This window comes from Micromys minutus (assembly GCF_963924665.1).
Source record: "Micromys minutus genome assembly, chromosome: 24".
NCBI classification, from domain to species: Eukaryota; Metazoa; Chordata; class Mammalia; order Rodentia; family Muridae; genus Micromys; species Micromys minutus.
This window is the reverse complement of record NC_137959.1, coordinates 47560413-47583363: the sequence shown is the minus strand read 5'-3', so window position 1 is coordinate 47583363 and position 22951 is coordinate 47560413. Positions and strand designations below refer to the sequence as shown.

At 47.0% G+C, this 22951-nt stretch overlaps 1 protein-coding gene across 2 annotated transcripts in view; it reads left to right on the top strand.

Annotated features, from left to right (window-relative positions):
- Positions 1-22951, top strand: part of PCNX2 (pecanex 2) — a gene marked incomplete at both ends in the record, with an annotated part of 142460 nt that overhangs the window by 52397 nt on the left and 67112 nt on the right. For both annotated transcript variants that reach the window (XM_080936582.1, XM_080936581.1), the window contains 6 exons: positions 786-896; positions 1563-1654; positions 11053-11162; positions 12037-12133; positions 21152-21244; positions 22128-22278. In XM_080936582.1, the coding sequence (XP_080792708.1) occupies positions 786-896; positions 1563-1654; positions 11053-11162; positions 12037-12133; positions 21152-21244; positions 22128-22278 (654 nt within the window). The remainder of the gene's footprint in view (positions 1-785; positions 897-1562; positions 1655-11052; positions 11163-12036; positions 12134-21151; positions 21245-22127; positions 22279-22951) is intronic.

Below are 22951 nucleotides of genomic sequence, written 5' to 3'. Positions count from 1 at the left end.
TGTGCGTCTTCTTTCTGCTCAAAAGATGGAGCAAGAATCGGGTCCTCGGGAGCCACCTGCATTGTTTTTTGGTTTTGTTTTGTTTTAACTGTATATGTTGGTGAGGACCCCAGGCAGCCAAGTTGAAGCAAAGTGAGGCAAATCTTACAGGTTTCAGATGTTACCTGATGGCATTCATGATGCTGGAGTTGGTGGGAGCTAGGGATATGCTATAAAGGTGTTTTAAAGGTTTAATTTGATAAAATGAAGTTGGGTGCACAATGAATCAGTCTTAGTGAGGAGTTAAAACTAGATCAGGGCACTGTGGTCCTGTCTCTATAACATCCCATGTCTCCATGGTCAGAAAGCCCTAGTTTTAGGTTTGTGAATCTTTAACACAAGTGTGACTTCCCATTTTTCCTTTGCAGAATTCAGTTTACACTCTTGTTTGCATAATTTTCTGGAATTGACCCTGTTTTCTAATTCCTCTCCCCATCTCCCCAGGTCTGATTCTGTTGTGAGATGTGGGCTTTACACCTCCCTCCCTCCTTCCCTCACTCCCTCTCCACCCATCAGTTTTTCCTTAGGTCCTGAGCCTTCTGTGCAACCAGCCCTGAATAATGCACTTGCTATTTTTTTCTTAGTTGGGGAGAGGAGCCCTGTTGACTCAGTGTCTCTGGATGGGATAGAGAATCTGAAAGAGGGCGGTGTTGTAGCCACAATGGGGCCATGATTGCCTCACCCACGATGGGGGCCATGATTGCCCCGGCCTTAGCTCATTGCTGCTTTCCTCTGTTCATTCCCAGTGTTTTTGTGTTGCTTCCCTGCGATCTCCCTCCTTGGGCTCTTCCCACAGATCAACACCTTCTGTACGTACCTTCTGGAACAAATCGACATGTTGCTCTTTGGAGGTTCTGGTGAGTCTTTGCACCCACTTCTCCGGGGAAGGGTTTAAAGTCTGGACAAAGTCTGGTGGTCCTAGTGACAGAGAATAGGGTCCAACTGGAAGGTTTGCTTTGTCTTGAGATCCAAACCCGCTTTAGCTTGGATATGAGTCTGTTTTTATAGATTTAGAGTGGCCCAATCAGTAAAGGAATAAGCAAAGATACCAGGAAGGGGATGGCTTCCTTTGATTTGAAGTGAGTGAGGCCCTTCAAAGGATTCTTTAGAAGATGTGTGTGTGTGTGTGTGTGTGTGTGTGTGTGTGTGTGTGTGTGTGTACACGTGCTTCATTGTGGAAATAGATCAGCTCATACCCATGCCTGTAGTGTCCTGGGTATGTGTTGTTGTGGGAGTATATATGAGCCTTGAAATCTTCCCCCGAAACAAACAAGACCCCAGTGTCCCCTGGGTATGGTGAGGAGTTAAAACTAGATCAGGGCTCAGCACATGTCTGATCCTTGATGCTGTTATTTCATGGGGGGCTGGTTATAATCTTTCCTACACTAGCAGAGGCCTGTGTCTTTGAATGAACCCCATAGACAGGCAATTTATACTGACCGCCACGGCCCTCTCCCTGCTTGCACCTCTGCTGACTTTGAGAAGGGCTCATGCAGTAAGCTGCGCTGGTGTTTGTGTTCCAGCCGTTTCCGGGATCACGTCGGCTGTGTACAGCGTGGGCCGGAGTGTCCTGGCAGCAGCCCTGCTCCATGCCTTCTGCTTCAGTGCTGTGAAAGTAAGTGTGCAGACACACCGTGGAGGGGACCACGGCTCGTGCCAATCAGCATGTTGTTTTAATCCATTCCTTTTCAACCATAAGCGAAGCAGAGAGATGAGACAGTTGCACACACACGGCCCAGTCGTGCATGCACACAGTGTGGCTGTGTAATTGTTGCACACACATGGCCCAGTGGTGCATACCCACACAGTGGCTGCGGGTCAGTTGGTGTATTTATAAGGCCCTGAGTAATTTTGTATCTCTGGGGGAAGAACAGAGCACAGGAGGAAACAGTCTAGATCCTTCTCAATGAGAGTTAGTAAACATCCAAAAGAAACAAAGTCAAGAATAGAAACATTGGCTTGTTTGGGAGCAGGGGACGTGGGTGAAGGAGAAAGGGCCTTGACTCAATGCCTACAGGAGCAGAAACAGGAGCCGGGGACCGGGTAGGAAGTTCTTCTGCAAGCTCAATGCTGGGCAACGCTTGTCAGCTCTGAGGTTTCCAGTGTTGAGTCAGACTTCTGACGGAGGGACAGAGGTACTCAGGGAGGTCTGTCTCATCTAAGGAAGAGCTGCCTCCTGTTGCATAGTACGGAGTGAGTGACAAATAGTGACAGAATATTAATGGCCCTAGTTGCCATTTTAAAGACCTTTTGGGTTTTTTTTTTTAAAGAAAAAGAAAACCCATGAGCAATTTGCATTTCTCTCTTCTCATCAGTGAGCGCTGACTTCAAATGGTCCCATGTGGACTCTGCTTTAAGATGTGGTGCCTGTTAAATGCTGTGAACTGACTTAACGTAGTTAGTGTGTTCACGGGGGGGGGGGTCCTGGGAGGAGAGGAAAATACACCCTCCTTCCACAAACACTGACTGTATTGATCAGGGTTTTCTAGAGGGACAGACTGTTGGGATGAATCTCTGTGTTTCATTCATGTGCACACACACACATATACACACACACACATATACTTATATACATACACACACACACACACACACACACACACACACACAGAGGATGTATTGGAATGGCTTACAGGCTGAGACTGTGGTCCAGCTACTCCAACAAGGCCTGTCTACAAATGGAAGGTCCAAGACTCCGGTTGATTTTCAGTCCATGAGGCTGATGTTTCGGCTGGTCTTCAGTATACCCTGGAGTCCTAGAGGAGTCGGCTCTCATGCTGGTGAAGGAACTGACTGGCCAGTGAGAGCAAGAGCAAGAGGGAGCAACCAGAGAGCAAGCTTCCTTCGTCCACGTCTTTTACACAGGCTGCCTGCGAAAGGTGCAGCCTAGATTAGAGGTGGATCTTACCATCTCAAAAGATCCAGATTAAAAGTTGCCCTCTTCCCACTTCGAATGATTTTAATTAAAGAAAAAAAAACCCTCATGTGAATCCAACCACTTGGGTTTTAGTTCATCCCAGCTGTAGTCAAGTAGATAACCAAGAGCAGGCCTCACACTTCCCACCCTAGAGCTGGGTTGTGTGGTTTCCTTCTGACGCTTTTTTTACAGCATGGTGTCTGCTCTATGCGGCTGACATGGATATCCTTCCTTCCTCAGAGTGAAGGATGAGTGGGTCCTCACCAGCCGTGACTGCCTGTGAGCAGCCTGGCCAGGGCCATGTCTCTCTGCGCAGGTCTCACTGTGAGCTTTATTACCTTGATCTGTTATTGTTGTTGTTGCCTATGGAGACAGAGATGCAGCCCAGCACAGCTGCTAGAAGCCTGGGAAAGTCCCACCTTAGGGACCACCGTGCAGCTGATGCCTGGTCCTCGACAATGAGAAAGAAAAGAATTTTAGGGCATGTCAGAGTGATGTGAAGTTACCCAGTTTATTAAGCAGAGAGACGAGACAGTATGCATGGGGGTGGGGGATGGGGTGGAGATTAAAAGGAGAATGACATAGGAAAACTGTAGTACTCCTAAGACAAATTCTGGCTTCTTAAGAGAGAGATATCCCAGGGGCCTCAGCCATGGCTAATGTGATTGGAGTCTTGTGAAGCTGCCTTTCCCAAAGGACTTAATTTATAACCAGGTGCAAAGAGTAAGCAAAGTTTACAAAGGAAGTGAAGTTGCAATTTGTCTTTTGATGTATGAGCTGGTTTCTTTGTTTCTCAAGGATCTTTTTTTCCTGAATGGCATGAAGGGTCTTATTTGAGTTTATGGATGAAAGGGGAGAGCTCTCAGGGTTAAAGTCAGAGTCATGAATGCTCTGCGCCTGGGTCAACTTGGCTCATGTGACATCTTCAGCCTTTGTGTTTTAGATGCCTTTTCTAAGAAGAGTCTTGTCTCTGTGGACAATACCCGTTTTACCTGTTGTGTGAAGCTTTGTGACACCCGGCCATCAGGAACCACAAAGCAGATTCCAGGGTGGGGTGCCTCTCTCTTAAGTGTCCCCTCAGTTCCGTTGGCTTTGTATCAGGCCTCCTTATGGGGGGGACCATGAGTTGATATTTTCCCCTCTGGAATATTAATTAGGGAAAGAAAACCTGATTCCTCTTTTATCTCACATTCTCTTTGGCTGATCTAAGATGGTTGCAAATCACATAAAACAGAACCCCATCTATGACTTACATATTTGACAGTGACACGCGGAAGCCACCGGAATATTTGCTCCCCAGAGAAATGGCTTAGCAGTTAATTAGCCAGGATTTTTATTTGTCTAGGTAAATCGAGATGGCTGGTTTCTTTTTTCTTTTTATCTGTTACGATATTGCCGGTGAGAGGACCCAGAGGCTGAAACATTGTTATAATTTAATGCTTCCCAAGCGTCATTAACAATGGCTTGCAGGAGGGTTTCTCTCCCTCCTGCTCCCGCTCCCTAGCACTCCCCAGCTGTAGATTTAAAGTCTAATTGTAGATCTGTAATAAACCCATAGTTCCAGAATGATTTGCAGGGGAGGGAACACTTGTGTTTTCCCAGCAGCACCTCAGTAGAGTCCAGAGTCTCTGCTGACTTCACCTGTCTTCCCTCCCCTGTGAAGTGAAAATCATTGAAGAACAATTCAGTCATATAAGACACCTGCCCATCCATGGAACTTCAGTTTCCAGGATTTCCCTAGTGTCTGCTCATTGCGTTTGATTCCATCCCCTAATAGGAAGGGATGATTCTAGCAACGCTCTACACCAAAAGTGAAGTCAAAGCCCGGGATGCTGTGGCGAATCGCCCAGGGGTTCATACATAATTCAGTTTTTTTTCTCCCATTTACAATGAATGAGTGAAACCTACCTCATGAGGATATCGGTGCTATTAGACATAGGAACTCAGAGCCTGGGCCTTAACGATCCAGGGTCAGCCACCAATCCTCAATATTCCAATTAAATAAGCCAAATCATCAACGTGAGTGTGTTAAAGGAGGAACAAAGGAATCCAGTGATCCCCAAATCCATCTTTGTGGGGAGTCCTGGCATGAGTTACCCATAACTAAGCAATCCAGCCAGGGTGGGATCCTTCCCACCTTGTCTCCGCTCCAAGCCTCTCCGGTAAGGCTGTCTGACACGTTATAAATTGTTTTCAGGGGCAAGCTTTTCCTCTGATCATTACACCTCCTTCTCTGGGCAGGAGATCCCTGGGGAAATTCTAATTTCTTGTAGTCCACCCTTCTATAGCCTGGCAGGCAAAGAAGGGAGCAGGGGTGTTTCTTTAGGCAGTATTCACTGCTTCCAGACAGGCATTACTGGCTTGGCACTTTCTGATTGGCCGGTGAGTCAGCCAGTAAGCTCCGGGGATCTACCTGTCTCTGCCTCCTCAGACCTGGGGTTTATAGGCATTCAAGGAAACACTGGGCTTTTATACATGCTTTGGGGGATCAAACGCAGACAAACACTGACAGAGCTCCCATACGCCCTGGTCGTATTTACCCTATTCTCTCCGCCGTCGTCACCACAACCATCAACTACGCTGCTCCTCAGCTGCGCATGCTCACATCGGCTACACATGCTCAGTAGCTGCCACCCGTGTTTGCTGTTGCTGAGTAACAAGTGGCCCCAGAATCGGTGCACATGTGCACTGCACCATAGTTTCACAGCTTGGGTCCTCTTCTTGATGTCTCAGCAGAGGCGTGAGGTCTTTCCTGTGTGTCAGTAGAATTAGTTTCCTGTAGCTACAGGATGACAGTCCCTTTTTACATTTTTTTTTCTGCCTGGCCTGTGGGACATGTTCTGGCTTTGAGGACATCATTAGGTACTGGCCACGTGGCTCCTTCCTGAGTCTTTGAGGGGGCACTAGATTCCTTAAAACCACTCACTCTGGCTGCCGCGGTGTTTCTTTCCTCTTAAGACTCCCACAACCTTTTTAAAAGGCTTCGCTAAAGAGGCCAGGCCCTCGCAGGACAAACCTTTCAAACTACACATCCATTTAAATCAGTTACTCAACTGGAGACCCTCCTACATCTACAAAATCTTCCTTCTCCGCCCCTGCAGCCCACACTCCAAGAGCGGAAGCTGCTCAGATCCTGCAGACTAGACAACTTTCAAACCTAAGGGACCGCCTGTCTGAATGTGTGAGTCTGTGTATGCACAAGTGAGTGTTTGAGTGTATGAGCATGTATATATGCATAAGTGAGAATGTGAGTATGGGTGCGTATGTAAGTATGTGTTAAGTGTGTGTGAGTATGTGTAAGTGTATGAGTGTGTGTATGCATAAGTGAGAGTGTGAGTGTGTGGGTAAGGGTGTAAGTATATGTGTATGTGTGAGTGTGTATGAGTGTAAATGTGTGAGGGTGTATGTGGGTGAGTGTGTGAGTATGTGTGTGTATGTGTGTGTATAAGAGCTATGTAAGTGTGTGGGTGAGTGTGTAAGTATGAGAGTGTGTGTGAGTGTGTGAATATGTGTTAAGAGTGTTGTGAAAGTATGTGTGTGAATGTGTATGTGTGAGAGTGTATGCATGTGTGTGTGACTGGGTATGTGGGTGAGTGTGTAAGTGTGAGAGTGGGTGAGTATGTGGGTGAGTATGTGGGTAAGTTTGTGACTGTGTTAAAGTGTGTGAATGTGTATGTGACAATATGCATCAGTGTATGTGTATGATTGAGTGTGTGGGTGTGAGCATGTAAATGTGTGAGTATGTGTGGGTTCATGCATTTGCCTGCCATCTAGGTAGGCTTGAATACTTGAGATGCATCACCCACCTTACTGTACAACCATCTCAATCTTCTTACACATCTATCCCCAAGAGTGAAATATCACTTTGACTCATAAACATATGGTATTTTCACCAAATGAAACACACTGTGAAATAAGTGTCCCCTCCTAGGGCTCAGTGATGGATGGATGTCTTGCCACATTTGTTAATACACCCACTGATTTGTCTACTGTCTACTTGAGTGTCTGATGTGCTTTGAACACAGTGGCAGGCACTGGCAGCCGCACCAGGAATCAGGAGCTGCTCAGGACACAGTTCAAGGGCCTGGTGAGACCTGGGACCCATCCGTGTCTCTGAAGTCTCACTGCATTGGCTTCTCTTTAGATGAGCTTCAGAAAAGTCAGAAAAGGACTTATGTCAGAATCCACGAGGTGTGGATCTCAGAAACATCCATTTGATGGGATGTGAAAATCTTATTTCTTCAGAGCACATTTAAATCTGATCTGAAAAGCCCAGCAATGAGACTTGGACCAGTTTGTATTCCATTCATTTGCAGGCTCTTAGCCAGCCTGCCCATAAATTCCATCTTGGGAGCTGCCCCGAATTTCTCAGGAGACAATGCTGAAACCACCCCTGTTTAGAGTGCTTTGTGCAAACTGAAGCCCCGCGCACTCTCGTCTAAGACTTCCCCCCAGCACACGTGAAACGCGCCAGGACTGTCAGGCTATTAGATGGTTTTATTCCTGCCTCATAAAAATATTTCAAAACCTAGGGGAGCGTTATAAAACCGGCTCTCATCAATCCATACCCTCACCAATTTAGGGGCCCATGAGACACATCACAAGGCAATTACGGTGTTCGTTTTGAAGCAAACAATTCTGTGGCGGATGCTTCATTATCCATGAGTGATAGATGAGCTAAGACTTATGTCCTGGGAGTGGGAGAGAAGGCTTAGCAGTTAAGAACACCTGCTTCTCATCCAGAGGACCCTCATTCCATTTCCAGCACCCACACAGGGTGTCCCCTACCTGTAATTCTATCTCCATGTCCCCTCTGGCCTTGGCCAGCACTGGATACACCTAGTGTGTATACACACACACACACACACACACACACACACACACACACGAACAGATCTTAAAGAATCAAATATCAAATCCTGGCCTCTCTCTGAAACTGGCATGAATTTTTGAGCCTGTGAGTGTTTCTGGCTCTGAGTTTAATAAATGTAAATTCTTCTTCATTTTTTTTAAGGACAGGGTCTTATGCTGTAGTCTAGGCTGGCCCCAAATTCACGTTCCTGCTTCCACCTCTGTGAGCTAGGATTTAAGTGTGAGACACTACCCTGGTTTGTATAAATAAATTCGAGACTGTTTCATAATGGTCAAGTATAAAAGTGTATTTTAGTACATCCCCCATCTTCTGGAGATATTAGAAAGCTCCCCCCACCCCACCCCACCCCACCCCAGCATCCTTTTCTCTTTGTAGGAGCAGAGCATGTGCCATCTGAGGTCACTGGCAAACACCTTGCACAGAGCCCAGGGTTGGGTGGGTGGCTTCAAAATCCTCCTCAGGCTACTTGGTTTCTTTTTCTGAAAATGTCACCCTCTTTGTCTCCAAAAAACAGCTAAATGTCTTCACCTGCTTCCCTCTGGTCTTTTTAAGTCGCATCTCTGATAGGACACTTATGGCTTTTTGGAGCCTATGGCTCCCTTGATGCTCTGTGGTTGCAGACCCCTCCCCCACCCAAGCCTCAGCACCATCCTTCTTCAATCAAGAGTAGGGATGAAGTCATGCTTACCATGCAGTGCACTTTACATGCATCATAGGTGCTGAGGACACAGAGGGACATCATAGGTGCTGGATGCTGGGAGCACTGAGAGTAGCCTTCTTACCATGTGCCGGTTCCTTATGTTCTTCCTGCATCCTTATATGATAAGCATCCAGAGGGGTGAGACCAGCTCAGCTCGGAGACCCCTTATGACTCTAGAATAATCTTGCTTGAAGCTGGCAAAACTGGGGAGTAATGTTGGCTCTCTGCACATGAAGGGACAATTGGACGATTCATGTCGGTGACCAAGCAGCCTTCTTGTTCTTGCTTTCTTGAGAAATTAATGTGTACATATGTGTGTCTACTTGTGCATGCATATCACACACCAAGTTAAGCATGTGTGGAGGGAAGAATGCTCCAGGAGCAAGCCCCAAGAGACCTGCCTTTTCTTCTCTGCAGGAACTGGGAGGCTGGGCTTTCCCTGGGGAATTGGGCAATGTCTCAGGTTAGGCCTTGAGAACACAAAAGCCCTACGTGGAGTGAGGGCTCCCAGATAATGCCTAAAGGGCTGACTAACAACAACATGGAGCCGATAATACACATCCAGTGTGAGTCCAATATCTGGGAAATCAAAGCAAACAGTGACATAATCTGATATATAAACATTTCTGGCAAAATGCCACATTTGTGTGACCTTATGTACACATAACCTTGAGATCAGAAGCAAGTGTCTTTAGCAGCCTGTCATGTGTGCTTGTCTGTATGCCTGTGTTCCCACATGCATGCGGTCTGAGTGGAGAAAGGATACCTCATCTGCCTACATTTTCTCATGGCTTCCTCAGCTTCCCGACCTCCAGGAATCTCTTCTTCTCCTTTCTGTAGAGCTTGGTCTGCCCACCTCATCCTTTTGCTTGGAAGTGGTACAGTGTTCTGGGTCACTTTGCTAATACTCTGTTTAGAGCTGATATTTGTTATATATTTTACATTACACATTTCTCCAAAATCCTCTTATCCATTTATCTGTTAATAGAAAACTAAACTGACTCCAATTCCTTGCTCTGGTGAACTAAGCGGCGATAAACATGAAAGACAGCATCTCCATGGCATGGAGTTTCCTTGGTTATATGCACAGGAGTAAAACGGTGGGGAATTCTCCCATGGAGGATCTTTGCTTCTGTGTACTTAAAGGAAATGTTTATGCCCTGCTTTGTGTGTGTGTGTGTGTGTGTGTGTGTGTGTGTGTGTGTGTGTGTGTTGAATTGGTCTGCCTTTTTCAAAAAACAATTTAAAGATAGATGTGAGATTGAGCAGTTGTCTCATTAGACAGATGATTAAAAAGGAGGTCAGCTGGCAGATGTTTGGTTTAAGAAATTTGAGGTTGACCAGTTGTCCCTTTTATTAAAAGCAAAATTATTAAATGGTGGGGTAAATGATTGGTTATTCATCCTGTCTCACATTGCCCGGGCCTTGAACAAGGTATTAGGAATGGCAGGTGTGAGACAGGATACCTGTTGTTGATGTGCCTGGCCGAGGATAAAGCAGACACTAATCAAATATGTGGATAAATGGCCACATATCATTTAACAGTGGGCTCTTCTGAGATCGTGGTCAAACACAGCCTCTCAGTGAGATCTAGAAACACAGTGTAAACAAGACCCATGAGGCAGGCAGGGTTGTAGGATTCTAACAAGGCTTGCCTAATATTGGCACTGACTTCCTGTGGAGATGCAGACAAATGTCTGTTTGCTGCAGATGGGACCAACCACAGATGGAAGGGGCGAGTCTGCCCCAGTCTAGTTTGTGTGAACCAAAGAAATTATTTGGGGTACTTACAGGAGCATGGGGAGCACCATACAGCAACACCATAAATGATTCCCACCCTGGCACAGGTGATGGTTTCTCAATAGAGACTGCAATGAACCTTCCGTGTTCTATGTTCTCACACAGCATCTTCTGAGATCTTGGGCAGCTGGGATGTAATTCTGTATAACTGGGGCAGGGGGATGGCATAGGAAGGTGTGGCTGATCTTAGGTGAGGGTCTAATTATCCTAACTCTCTCCTATAAGAGTTCTACCCAGTTCCCTCTTGTTGAGGGCCTCCTGAGTTCTTTCAGGCATTCACAGCTTCCCTGAGTAGAGTTGTCAGTGACTTGTGAGAACATAGTTTGGTTTGTTAGAGGGCTTACTTTGTGTGTACAAAACCCAGGGTTCCAACCTCATATGCCAAGTGCTTGCCTGGAAATTCACCAATCAGAGAGTAGAGGTAGGAGGGTCAGAAGTCCAGCTCAAAGTGAGTTCAAGGCCAGCCTGTGCTTTAGGAAACCCTGTTTCAAAAACCAGAACAAAAGGGTCACAGTGACGGTTATGCTTGGAGGTTAGCATCTGGCGGCAGCACCCACCACATGTTCAGTCCAGTGGAGAACTCTGACCCTTGCTCAGTGCTTGCCTTTTGTGACTTGTAACTGAAGGCTGTAAGTGCAGAGATGCTCTTTATTGGGTATGAAGGCCACTCTGTGGTGGAGGCGAGTCACCACAGTTCTCAAGCCACCTGCTGTCTTTCTGCAGGAACCATGGAGCACACAGCACATCCCAGCACTGTTCTCAGCCTTCTGCGGTCTCCTGGTGGCACTCTCCTACCATCTGAGCCGGCAGAGCAGCGATCCTTCCGTGCTCCTGTGAGTAGCTGTCCTGTATTTTCTGTGTGCATGTCAGCACGTCCGTGAGTGTCAAGGTCAGAGGGCAACCTCAGAGGTCACCCCACTGGCATGGTTCACGGTTTTCTTTTGAGACATGAGTCTCACAATGGCCTGGGGATGTCAGTTAGGGTAGGCCAGCCAGAGAGACCAAGGGCTCCACCTCTCTGGCACTGGAATTGTAAGTGTGTGATACCACACTCAGGATTTTTACCTGAGTTCTGAAGGACCCCAGTTCCCGTGGTTCTTTCTCTCCCACACTATGGGTGTACTTCCTGCGGAAGTGGATATGGCCATTTGGTGTTCTCTGCCCTTTGATACTTAACTGTAAGCAAGCTGGCTGCTTGCAGGGGTAGAGATATGCAAGGCTGAGCTGAAGTGGTTGAAACTCAAGGGCAAACTTCCAGCCAGATTCCCCCTTTGAGCTCTGCATTTGCAGTGAAGCTCCCAGGTAGCTGAGTTCCCCAGCCCTGGGTAAACTTCTCTTGCTGTACTATAGGAAAAGCTATAGTCATGTTGGCCTCACTGGATGCAGAGTTTCACTGTTGTCTTACTCTGGAGGTCAGTGTGGAAGCAAAGTTTACCCTGTGGAAAGCAGACTCACATCCTTGAAAGGGGGCTTTAGTTTTACTTTATTTCTTCTTACACATCTAGAGTCTCATGTGTGCTCACCCCTCATGCACACATACATAACAACTGAATGAATTCAAAATTAAAGCATCCTCATGATATCCTGAGTCTGTCCTGATGTTGCAACAAGCTTGGCTTTGCTACTTGTGGGGCATGAGACCTAAGGATCGGGTGGCCTGAGACACATAGTAGTTTATAAACAACCTGTGTGTTTTTCAACTCTTAGGTCTTTCATTCAGTGCAGATTGCTTCCCAAATGTTTACATCAGAACCTGGAAGAATCAGCTACAGACCCTCTCCCTCAGAGGATGAAGGATTCAGTGGTAAGGCCTCAGCATGGGAAGACCCCCTGTTATAGGGGACTTTGCTTGTGTATAGGGATGAAGCTGCCAAGATACAGCTAGCTATCTGGGTCTGGAAAGGCAGGAGGAGGCCCCTGGGTCCAGTTCAGACTTACCTCCCAGGATACCTGAGCTGCCAATCTCTGGACCGTTCTCTGGATTATCTCCAAGGTAGATGCGTCCCACAGACCAGGGTACCCAACGGACCTCAGCTGGTCAGTGGTGGCAGTCTGTCTGGATCTCATCATGAGTCACACTTATAAATTCTTTCCATCACTGGTACCAAATCTTGTTGCAGAAACCCACAGTAGGCCTACATTCCGGGCATCTTCTGCACGGTTCTGCCATCCCAGTCACACTGAGATCAGAGCACACATTCCTGGGTCCTCAGATTCCTGTTTGGTGTCAACACAGCCCTTGCTAAATGCGCTGGGCCTTGAACTTCTTAGCCTCTGTAGTTGGAGAGAGGAACGGCTGTACTGGCTGGAATGGATGGAGGATACAAAGGAAGAGAGCAGCCTTTCTGTTTCCTGTGCATCAGGAAAGATGGCTCTGTGGACTTTCAAGTGTCCTGAAAGCAGACGTGGTCTCTCTGGTATTGACATTCTGTAAAATGTCTTCCACTGGCCATGGCAGCCTGTTGATACTGCAGTGCTGAGCGTGGAGTTGGCCGAAGCCACAGTTCCTGTTTTTCTGTCTGTTTTATGAAGGACAGACACAAGCAAAAGGCAAATGTAGGGTGGGTGGTCCCCTGATGCTAATTACCTGTAGCCAGGACCATGTCCACAGAGGGGAACACAGAGCAAGTGTCCAGTACATCCTGTTGACTTTAGGTAATTGCCATTTCAGGAGGGTGTAAGGGAGTAGCATGGCACAGGATGGCACGCTCAGGCTTGTGCGCTAAAGCTAACACGGCTGGACTTCTGGCTCTTTGTGCTTTTCTTGTTCTCTGTGATGGCGTCTGTCTCAGCAACTGTCAACTGGACAAATTTTAGAACTACCTGAAAGAAAAGTTTCAGTCTGCTACTTGCAATTCTCAGGTTTGCCCTTTGGCTCATCTGTAAGTGCTCATTTGTTTAACAATCGAGGCCGAAGGGTCCAGCCTACTACCAGAGCCTTTCACCGGGCAGGTAGGCCTGGCCTGGAAAAGCCAGCGAGCTAAGCGTGGCCTACAAAGACCTGCTCAGCTTAGGTCCCGTAGGCAGAGACAATAGGGACTCAAGAAAGGACACACAGACACACAGACACACAGACACACAGACATGCTGCACTGTAACCCGGAAGCTCAGTGTATTTAGCTACAGCGTTGCAGGCTGGGAAGCTAGTCTCAGCAGGAGAGCTCTGCAGATGAGAAGTGTCAGTCTGTAAGCCCGGAATACAGGAAGCCACAGCTGCTAGCATCTGTCCACAAGGATCAATCTTCTGAAACACTGATACTCAAGGCTTCTGAGGATTGCTGTTCCTCTTGATCCTGACCCCTACTGGTAATGGCTTTTATAATTTTCTAAGGGTCAGTTGGCCTCGGAGTCATTGACATGGCTGTGCCTGTGTCAAAATACACATTCTCTCAATAGTTTATTTGCTCGGAGCTTCCTCCACCCCCTATGTGAGCCAATGGATAGGGCTCCTTGCTGGTTTCTGCTTTGAGTCTCTGCCTTGAATTCCCTCAGTGGTAATGACTGGGAAGTGTAAGCAGATACCCTATCCCCAAGTGGCTTTGGTTCAAGTGTTGAGCATAGTGACTAAAAGGAAACCAGGGCAGTATCCCCCTGGGCAGGGCAGGGACTCCTCGGTGTGAGGTGGGGTAGCCCAGGCGCCGAAAGACAGAGAAGGCTCTGCTGGAGTGTGAAGCTAAGCATTCAAAATGAAGGAAGACATTAGCCTTCCACGCAGCGTCTGCAGCCTACTTTTGAATGTTGGACTAAGGGTCTGGGGACAGGTCTTATCCTCCAGCCCCCATAGATTTCTTAATCTATGTCCCCTAAGTCCCCCTTGATGTCATGGCGACTGGAGATCTGTCAGGACTCTCTCGTTTATTCCAGTAAAAGTGACGTAACAAGCACAGGGTGATACACATGAGGATAAACTTGCCAACAGACCCTAATAGCACTCCCCTAGAGCGGTCAGAGGATAGGAGTTACCTGTCGCTTCCTGTGCTCTTCCTGGTCCTTTAAGAAAGTATTTATACATTTATTATTGGGCAGAGAAGAGTGGGTGCATATGCCACCATGTGCCCGTGGAGGTCAGAGGTCAACATTGTGGAGTCGGTTTTAGATGTCCACCTTTACATGGATTCCAGGGATTGAGTCTGGGTCATTAGGTTTGCCTGGTAGATGGGTAGATGCCTTTTCCTGCTGAGCTCTCACCACCCACAGCCCCACCCCCCATTTCATGCTCTGTCTGTTGGAAATTGTGACATGTGAGGTGATAGAAGGGGTCCCCATTGTGCTCATCTCTCTGAGGGGTGCCTGTCTAATCATAATATTTCTGTAGGATTATAAGATCTGCATCCATAGGCTAGTGTCTTAGGGTTTTACTGCTGTGAACAGACACCATGACTAAGGCAACTTTTATAAGGACAATATTTAATTGGGGCTGGCTTACAGGCTCAGAGGTTCAGTCTATTATCATCAAGGTGGTAACATGGCAGCATCCAGGCAGGCATGGTGCAGGAGGAGCTGAGAGTTCTGCATCTTCATCTGAAGGCTGCTAGCAGAACACTGGCTTCCAGGCAGCCAGGATGAGGGTCTTAAAGCCCACACCCACAGTGACACACCTACTGCAAAAGGGCCACACTTCCTTGGGCCAAACCATGACAAACCATGACAGCTAGCTTATTCAACTTTTGCTGCAAGTTAAAAAACAGAAACAAACAAACAAACACAAACTGCCTTCTGTCTCTGATTGTGTTTCTCTCTGTCCCTCTGTTTTCTCTCTGTCTGTCGCCTCTCTTCTAACTTTGCTTTGTATGAGAATCTCCAAGAACCTTCATTAGATAGTGGTTTTGGCTTAGACCCCACCCCCGCCCTGTTGTGACTCCTTTGGCCAGCTCTGGGTCCCAGGCATAGATGTTTTAAGCAGAACACCGACCTTTCCCAAGACTCTCCGTTGAGACTCACTGCTGGGAAAAGGAGACACCAAGGGGCTTGTGGGTTTCTGCAGGAGCAAGATGGGAGTGGCTGTGCACACAGACCCCACCCTCAGAATTTACCCTGTAAGTAATGAGGATTAAAAGCCAGTCCTCAGGGTCTGCAGTGTTCTCTTTCTGCAGGCCCTTTGCACACAGCCCTCCCCATGTGCCTTGTGCGCATAGCTCTTCCCATGTTTACTCTCCATGGTCAAGTTTACACGGCATTCAGTTAGTACAGACCAACACAGTATTTTCCAAAACCTATTGTTACCTTGTGTGAAATTAGGACAAGGTGTAAACTGTGTTACAGCATCACGACTTTTCTGGTTCCTGATCTGACTCAGTCTTCAGGCTGTGCGGCATTATAATTGTTCCTTACGATTCTCTCAGGGAGGGGCGTGAAGTCCCGACAAAAATGCCTCGGCACAGTGTGGGAGATGGCTCAGTTAGTGAGGTGCAAACACGAGGACCTGACTCTGGGTGTGAGCTGCACACTCTGGGGAGATGGAGGTAGGTGGAGGTAGGTGTCCCTGGGGATTGCTAGACAGCCAGTTTAACTGGCCTGGTAAGCTCCAGGCCAGTGTGTGACTCTGTGACAATAAAGAATGGGTGTGGCTGAGGAGGAATGACTCCTGAGGTTGCTATCTAGCTTCTGCCTACACACATGCATACATGTACACGCATGCACACACACATACAAACACGGGGGAATGTACAAACACATACAGACAATATACACATAAACACGCACACTCGTGCAAGCATGCATTCATACCTCCCTCAGACACACAGTGTCACAATAAATTTTAAATGCTTAATACACTGAGAACAAAGGTATCTTTTTATAAAACATGCATGAATTTACCATTAAGGTGGGGGAAATTATCATGGATTATCCCAGAATTAAGCTTGAAAGGACAAACGTAGCTAAGATGCTCTGTATGAAGAGAACACACAGAGAATCTTATTAAAGTCAATTAGATTGCCAGGGGAGCCATAGATGCCAGCAGAGAAAATGTAGAACACAGGGGCACATCAACATCCCAAAATAACCTGACAGTGAAGCCAGAGCCCAGCCAGCCCCCAGCATGGGGAAGAAGGATAGGACCATGGGCTGAAGGTACGGACGTAAATGAAGCCTCCCCCCCCCCCCCCACTGATGGTGGGAAGACTGAAGTTTACAAACTGCCAAGCCTTTCACAATATTTTTTAATGCTTAATGCAGTTCAAAACGTTCCCAAAGGAGTCAGATTCACAGCTTTGGCAAAGGATCGTAAAGTCTATTTGGAAAAGCAGCAGCTTGTAGTTTAAGGAAGCCTTGAAAGAGAGAGATGAGAAAAGCGAGATTATTGCTTTGAGATTTAGGAGTCTATAAAAAAATAAAAAGACTGAATCATGAGAAAAAAAGAGAGAGAGAGTGACCCTTCCAAGATGAGGGTGGGATTATCAGATCTGAGGAAGGCAGGAAGGACTTGTCAGTCATGAGAAGGTACTGTGTGAAAATGGAGTGTCACATTCAGAGTTGCTTATCCAATGTGCAGCGCCAGCAGTGGGAGGGAGAAAGAGTTTTACTGCTAATCCTTCACTAGACACCAGGATGGGTCTCAAAGGGATTAGAAAGTTTTGGGAAGACAGTAAAGTAGGTTGGCAGAGAGGAAGAAGTCCACCCTGCACTGGGGCAGATAAACTATCCAAACAGACTTGCCGATTAAAAGCAAAACAAACTAAACCAAATATGCCTCCGCTCTTACTAAAAACAAAACAAGGACAGATTTGGGGAACTAAGGGGCTGGAGTAAACAGAGTAGGAAGCTCTTTGTTCAAGGGCATCTGGGGGAATTTAGCCTCTGTCTTCAACTCTCATACAGAGGAAAGAAACAGTCCTGGGGCTGAGTAAGGTGTCTGGTGAGAGGCCACCTGCCACAAGCCAGGACACTGAGGTCCACCATGTCCGGATGAGAGTGGCAAACGTAGCTGTCCTGGCTGCCCAAAATGACAGAAAGACCCACCCTGTTAATCTGCGCTGCAGTAGAAATCCTGATTTTCGAGGATCTGCAACACATTTGTAAGTGGGTGAACTCTGTAAGAGCTTTGTGAGCGTAGTTAGAGGTGACCTTGGCAGAGGAGAGGTGCCTCAGCTGTAAACAGAGGTTGCTGTTCTAACAGGGGAGCCTAAGTCTGGTGACATCTGGTGGTTCACGCTTGCCTATGACTTCTGCTCCAGAGGACCCAACACCCTCTTCTGGCCTCTGGGAACGGACACATAAGCGGCACATTCACAGACGCACATACATAAAAATTTAAAAATAAATCTTAAAAATCGAGCATTTACAATAACAAAATAAAATCGGACCACTGTGTCCCACCATCCTTAAAAGTCAACCCCAGTGAATTGTAAACCCAGACCTGGGAGAAAGGAACCTGAACGCCTGGACACCCCTGGCTCTTGCCTTCTTTCCTACCAGCCTTTATGATTTCAGTTGCTTAGGAAGGGAAGGTTTCAAACCACACACACACACACACACACACACACACACACACACACACACACACACTAAACGAGTTTATTACTGCTTCATAAATTAGCAAATTGTGGTTTGTGATTTACTGTTTTAAGTTATAAACGAGGGTATAGCAAAAACAAGACACAGAATTTGGAATTTGGGTGGGGGGAATTAGGTAATTATTTGCAGTAAAGAGCCCTTGTCTGCATGGCCAATCCTACAGTTAAAACTAAACCATCCTTCAGAGACTGTGGACTGTCCAGGACACACACCCAGAAAGCAGCAGGATTACCATAATTTTATAAAACAGTTTAGGATCTTTTTTTAAGCTAAATCCCAGCATTTCTTATAACCCAGATATTTACACAAGAAAAGAGAACACACGTGTCTGGAGATATACATCATGAATATTCACAGCCGTTTTATATAGAACAGTCAAAACTGGGAACACATTCAAATGCATGTTCACATGTGAATAAATACACGGCAGTATGCCATGCAAATGAACCCTATTCAGCAACCGAGAGGTGTGAGTCCTGTAGACAATAACCTGGATCAAATACCAGAAGAACTGTACTGTATGTGGTGGTTTAATAAAAAATACCCCAGAGCCTTATGTATTTGAAGGCTTGGCCCTCAGTGGATGAACTGTTTGGAAAGGATTGGGAATTATGGCATTGCTGCAGGATGTGTGTCTCTTGAGGTTTCAGAAGGCCACACCCCTCTCTGCCTGCTGCCTGTGGATAAGGGTACAAATCCCCTGGCTCCCGTGCCATGCGTGTCTGCTTCCCGACATGATGATCACGTACTAGCTCTTTAAAACTGTAAGCCAGCATCCCCTTTGTAAGAGTTGCCTGGGTCATGGTGTCTCTTCACAGCAATAGGGAAATGACTAAGACTGAACCAAAGGAAGCCAGACCGAAAAATAAAAGCACCTACTATGTGATTTTCTGTATATGGTGTTATGAAAACGAGGCCAGGTTATAAACACGTAGCAGGTCAGTGGGAAGAGAGGGAAAGAGTGGGCGAACACGGGAAAGGAAACCCCAGAGCCAATAAATATGCTAATTTACATTTTAATCATTAAATTATCAGTGATAATGGTCTTCCAGGGGTAGGTGTGTGTCAAAGCTCACTGTGCTGCAACCGGAGAGATAGCTCAGTGGTTAAGAGCACTGGCTGCTCTAACAGAGGATCCAGGTTTGAATCCCAGCTCCCACACGGCAGCTCACAACTTTCCCATAACTCCAGCTTCAGAGGGCCCAGGTTGTCTTGTGGCCTGCACAGACACCGGTATACATACATGCAGGTAGAACCCTCCTATACATGGAATAAATGTGAATAAATCTTAGAACCCCAGCAGACTTCACATTTTAAATACATCAGTTATACTTCAACAGTGCTGTGTAAAGATTAGACTATGGGAAGGAAATGGGTGGAGAGCAATCTGTAGGTAGAGAAGGTTTGTGTGGTGATTTGTGTTTCGTAGGATGCACACCCACATCTGAAGAACCAGGTACAGTGCCAGGCTGGGCTGAGGCTTAGTGGGTAGAGTACTTGCCTAGCACACACAAACCCCAAGTCCATCCCTGGTGCTGTGTAAACATGGTGCTTTGTGTAAGGCAGAGGGGGGTTTCAAGATCATCCTCACCTATAGAGCAAGCTCAAATCCAGCCTGGAATAGGAAAGCCTGCCTCTAAGTAATCGGTCAGTTGCAGCATTGTTCTAACATACCATCCAGCTTGCTATTCAAATTTCTAAATTGAAATAATTTTCATTCGCGTTTGCCCTCGCTCCAGTAGGAGAACGGCAGCTCTCCAGACTTACCTGCCCCACACTCAAACTGATGGCCTATTTACCCTTCAAGTAGGAAAACTGATCAATTAAATATGACACAGTTTTAAATCCTATTACTTGGTAAAGCATTAGTCTTCCCTGTGGACAACTATTTAGTGAGTTTGAATGACAAAAACTCATGCCAGAGATAAATAGGAAAAAGTTAACCATCTTTACAGCCAGAAAGTGCTAGCAATGGCTTACTTACCCTCTGGAGGGCTGGTGCTTTGCAAGTGTGAGGAATGACAACAGGGCCTAAATAGATTCCTCTAGGCTTCCAAATCAGATTCCCCTTGCTAGAGATAACTTAAGTCAACTCTCAAATCATTGTTTGTCCTAGCTAGCTTTAATCATCAATCTGACACACCCCAGAATCACCTGAGAAGGGAGTGTAGATTGAGGTCTTGCCTAGATCAGATTGACCTATAAGTCTGTCTTTGGGGACTGTCTTGTTGATTGGCATAGAAAGGCTTAGCCCACTGTGGGCAGCAACATTCCCTAGGCAAGTGGGCTGGAGCTGTACAAGAAAGCTGGCTAAGCTTGTGTGTGAGCCAGCAACAATGTTTCTCCATGGTTTCTGCTTAACATCACTGATGGCTTCAGTTCCTTCTTAACTTCCTTCAATGGTGTGAGGGCAAGTCACCCTACACCAGGCTGCTTTTGCTTTTGGTCACAGCAGCAGATGGAGAATCAGGTAGTACTTTATCACTTCTTAATTCCTCCTGTGTTCACAGTATTCATCAACTTCCAAGAGGAAGTTCAGAACAGATACATCGGGTGTGTGACACAAGACGGTGTGGAGATTATAATCTTCCTGAACTACCCACTCCACATGGGTTTAACCACTCCACACCCATGGTTGCACCCACCACACACAGTCGGTGTCTGTATTCTCTTTATTGTTCCTACCATCTGTCCAGAATGTTAACACAGGCGTCGAGCTAGTGTGGCATAACAGTGTGGCTTGACAGCACACACTGTTTACATTTTAGAATCAATGAAAGAAATCCAGGCAGGGTGACACTAATTTTACATTCCCATGCTGTGTTACTGAAGTTGCTGGAAAGCAATAGTTGTTTGTCTGTTTATGGATCTGATGGTTGAGTGGAAATGGGCCAAAGTGTAAAAGTGTTTGAGGCTTCTGTCTGGTGTCTCTAGGTTGTATGTTGACACCCAAGGTCACCCGGGACCTCACAGAGGCTGTTAGCATCAGCCCTGCTTTGTGAGACTCCGAGTTTCAGGGCTTTGGGAGGTCTGTGGGGACTCTGTATCCCATCTGAGTTTGTGGGAAGGAACCTTAGGCCTCTTATATATAGACATGTGTGTTCTCCTCATGGTAGTACATGTTAATCCACAAGGACCATGCCTACCTTCCTTTCCCTGAGACATCCACAGTGGGAGCCAGTGACTAAGCCAGCAGACTGTGCCTCTGGGGTGTTTCAGTGAGCCGTGTGCATCCTGCGACTGACTCGCTTGGCAAGCACCATGAGGAAGCCGCACAGGGCTGACCTCAGCCAATCTTCTCTTTTAGAAGGATGTCCTGAGATCAGACCTCGTCATCTGCTCGGCAGCTGCTGTCCTCTCCTTTGCAGTCAGTGCCAGCACCGTCTTCCTGTCATTACGGGTAGGTGGCCCCAAGGCTCTGCTTCCCCTTGCCGTTCCATTGATGGAAGCCAGGCCTGGAATGAAGACACAGAGAGGTAGAGGAGCCAGGTCAAGAAACACACACACTGAGGGCTATGTCTGTGAGGAGACTCAGGCCGCCTCCCCATGTGCCATCTCCTTTCCCTGGGGGAGTCATTTCATCTCTAAGAGTGGTGGAATACTTTGTAATCACCAGCAGTTGTCAGTGTGACAGGCTGGGAACAGTGACTAGCCCTCCATCAGTAGAGAGAGAAGTCACTGGATCTGGCCTGAGCCACAGTGACATAAAGACCATTTGGATTTTCTGAGAACAAGCTAGGCAAAGGCTACATGGGACCCTGCCTTACAGTTCTTACTGAATATTGCTGCCTAGTCACAAACATGGTACTCCAAGGCCACATCTTCCCTGGGCTGTTCTATCAGCTGAGTATGCTGTTCTCTAGTTCCGGAAAAAAAAAAAAAAAAGTCTTATGGTGTGATACAGGGCATAATTCTCCCTGTCTCTTCCAGGGGCCACTTTCCTACCTTGTTCTTAGCAGCTTTCAGCACATAGGTCTTCCTATGAGAGGGAAGAGGGTAGGGGGCAGGCTCAGTCAGTACCCTGGTTGCCTTACAAGCCTTCTGGCCAGCCTGGACTACTTAGTGAATTTCAGGCCAGTGAGAAGACTGTCTCAGCAAACAGGGATGACAAATGGATCCTGAGGAATCACATTCAAGATCATCCCCTGACCCTCTCATGTATACACGTGTATGTACACATGCACATACATGACATGCACATGCAAAAAAATATATGGGAGGAAATGCGTGATGGTGGATGCTTGCATTACTGTGCTGACCTTTGACCTCTCCCTCCTCTGTAGCCTTTTCTCAGCATTGTGCTCTTTGCCCTGGCTGGCACTGTGGGGCTCATCACACACCACCTGCTCCCTCAGCTCCGGAAGCACCACCCCTGGATGTGGATCTCACACCCTGTGCTCAAGAGCAAGGAGTACCAGCAACGGGAAGCAAGAGGTCAGTGTCCCAGTCTCAGAAGGGAGAGCAATGCGCTGGGGACATTTCCCGTGGCATGCAGGCACAGCTCCTGAGTGTGGTCAGTGTGGCAGTGCCACACGCTTCAAAGGAAGCAGGGTTCACTGCGTGTTTGCCCCATAGTTAAAAAAAAAAAAAAAAAAAACGGAGTCTGGATGTCTCACAAACTAGGCTGCTCAGGTTTGGGAGGAGTCTGAAATTAGCTACAAAGTCCTGTTAGACTAGTCACTGTTTCTTATTTCCTAGGGAACTTAGCATCCATTGCTCATGCTTGAAGGTTACAGTTCTGGATTATAGTGGCTGGGCACTAAGGACAGAACCACTTCTTACTTGTCTTAGTCGGGGTTTCTATTCCTGCACAAAACATCATGACCAAGAAGCAAGTTGGGGAGGAAAGGGTTAATTCAGCTTACACTTCCACATGGCTGTTCATCACCAAAGGAAGTCAGGACTGGAACTCAAGCAGGTCAGGAAGCAGGAGCTAATGCAGAGGCCATGGAGGGATGTTACTTACTGGCTTGCTTCCCCTGGCTTGCTCAGCCTGCTTTCTTATAGAACCCAGGTCTACCAGCCCAGGGATGGCTCTACCCACAATGGCAGCCATCCCACCTTGATCACTAGTTGAGAAAATGCCTTACAGCTGGATCTCATGGAG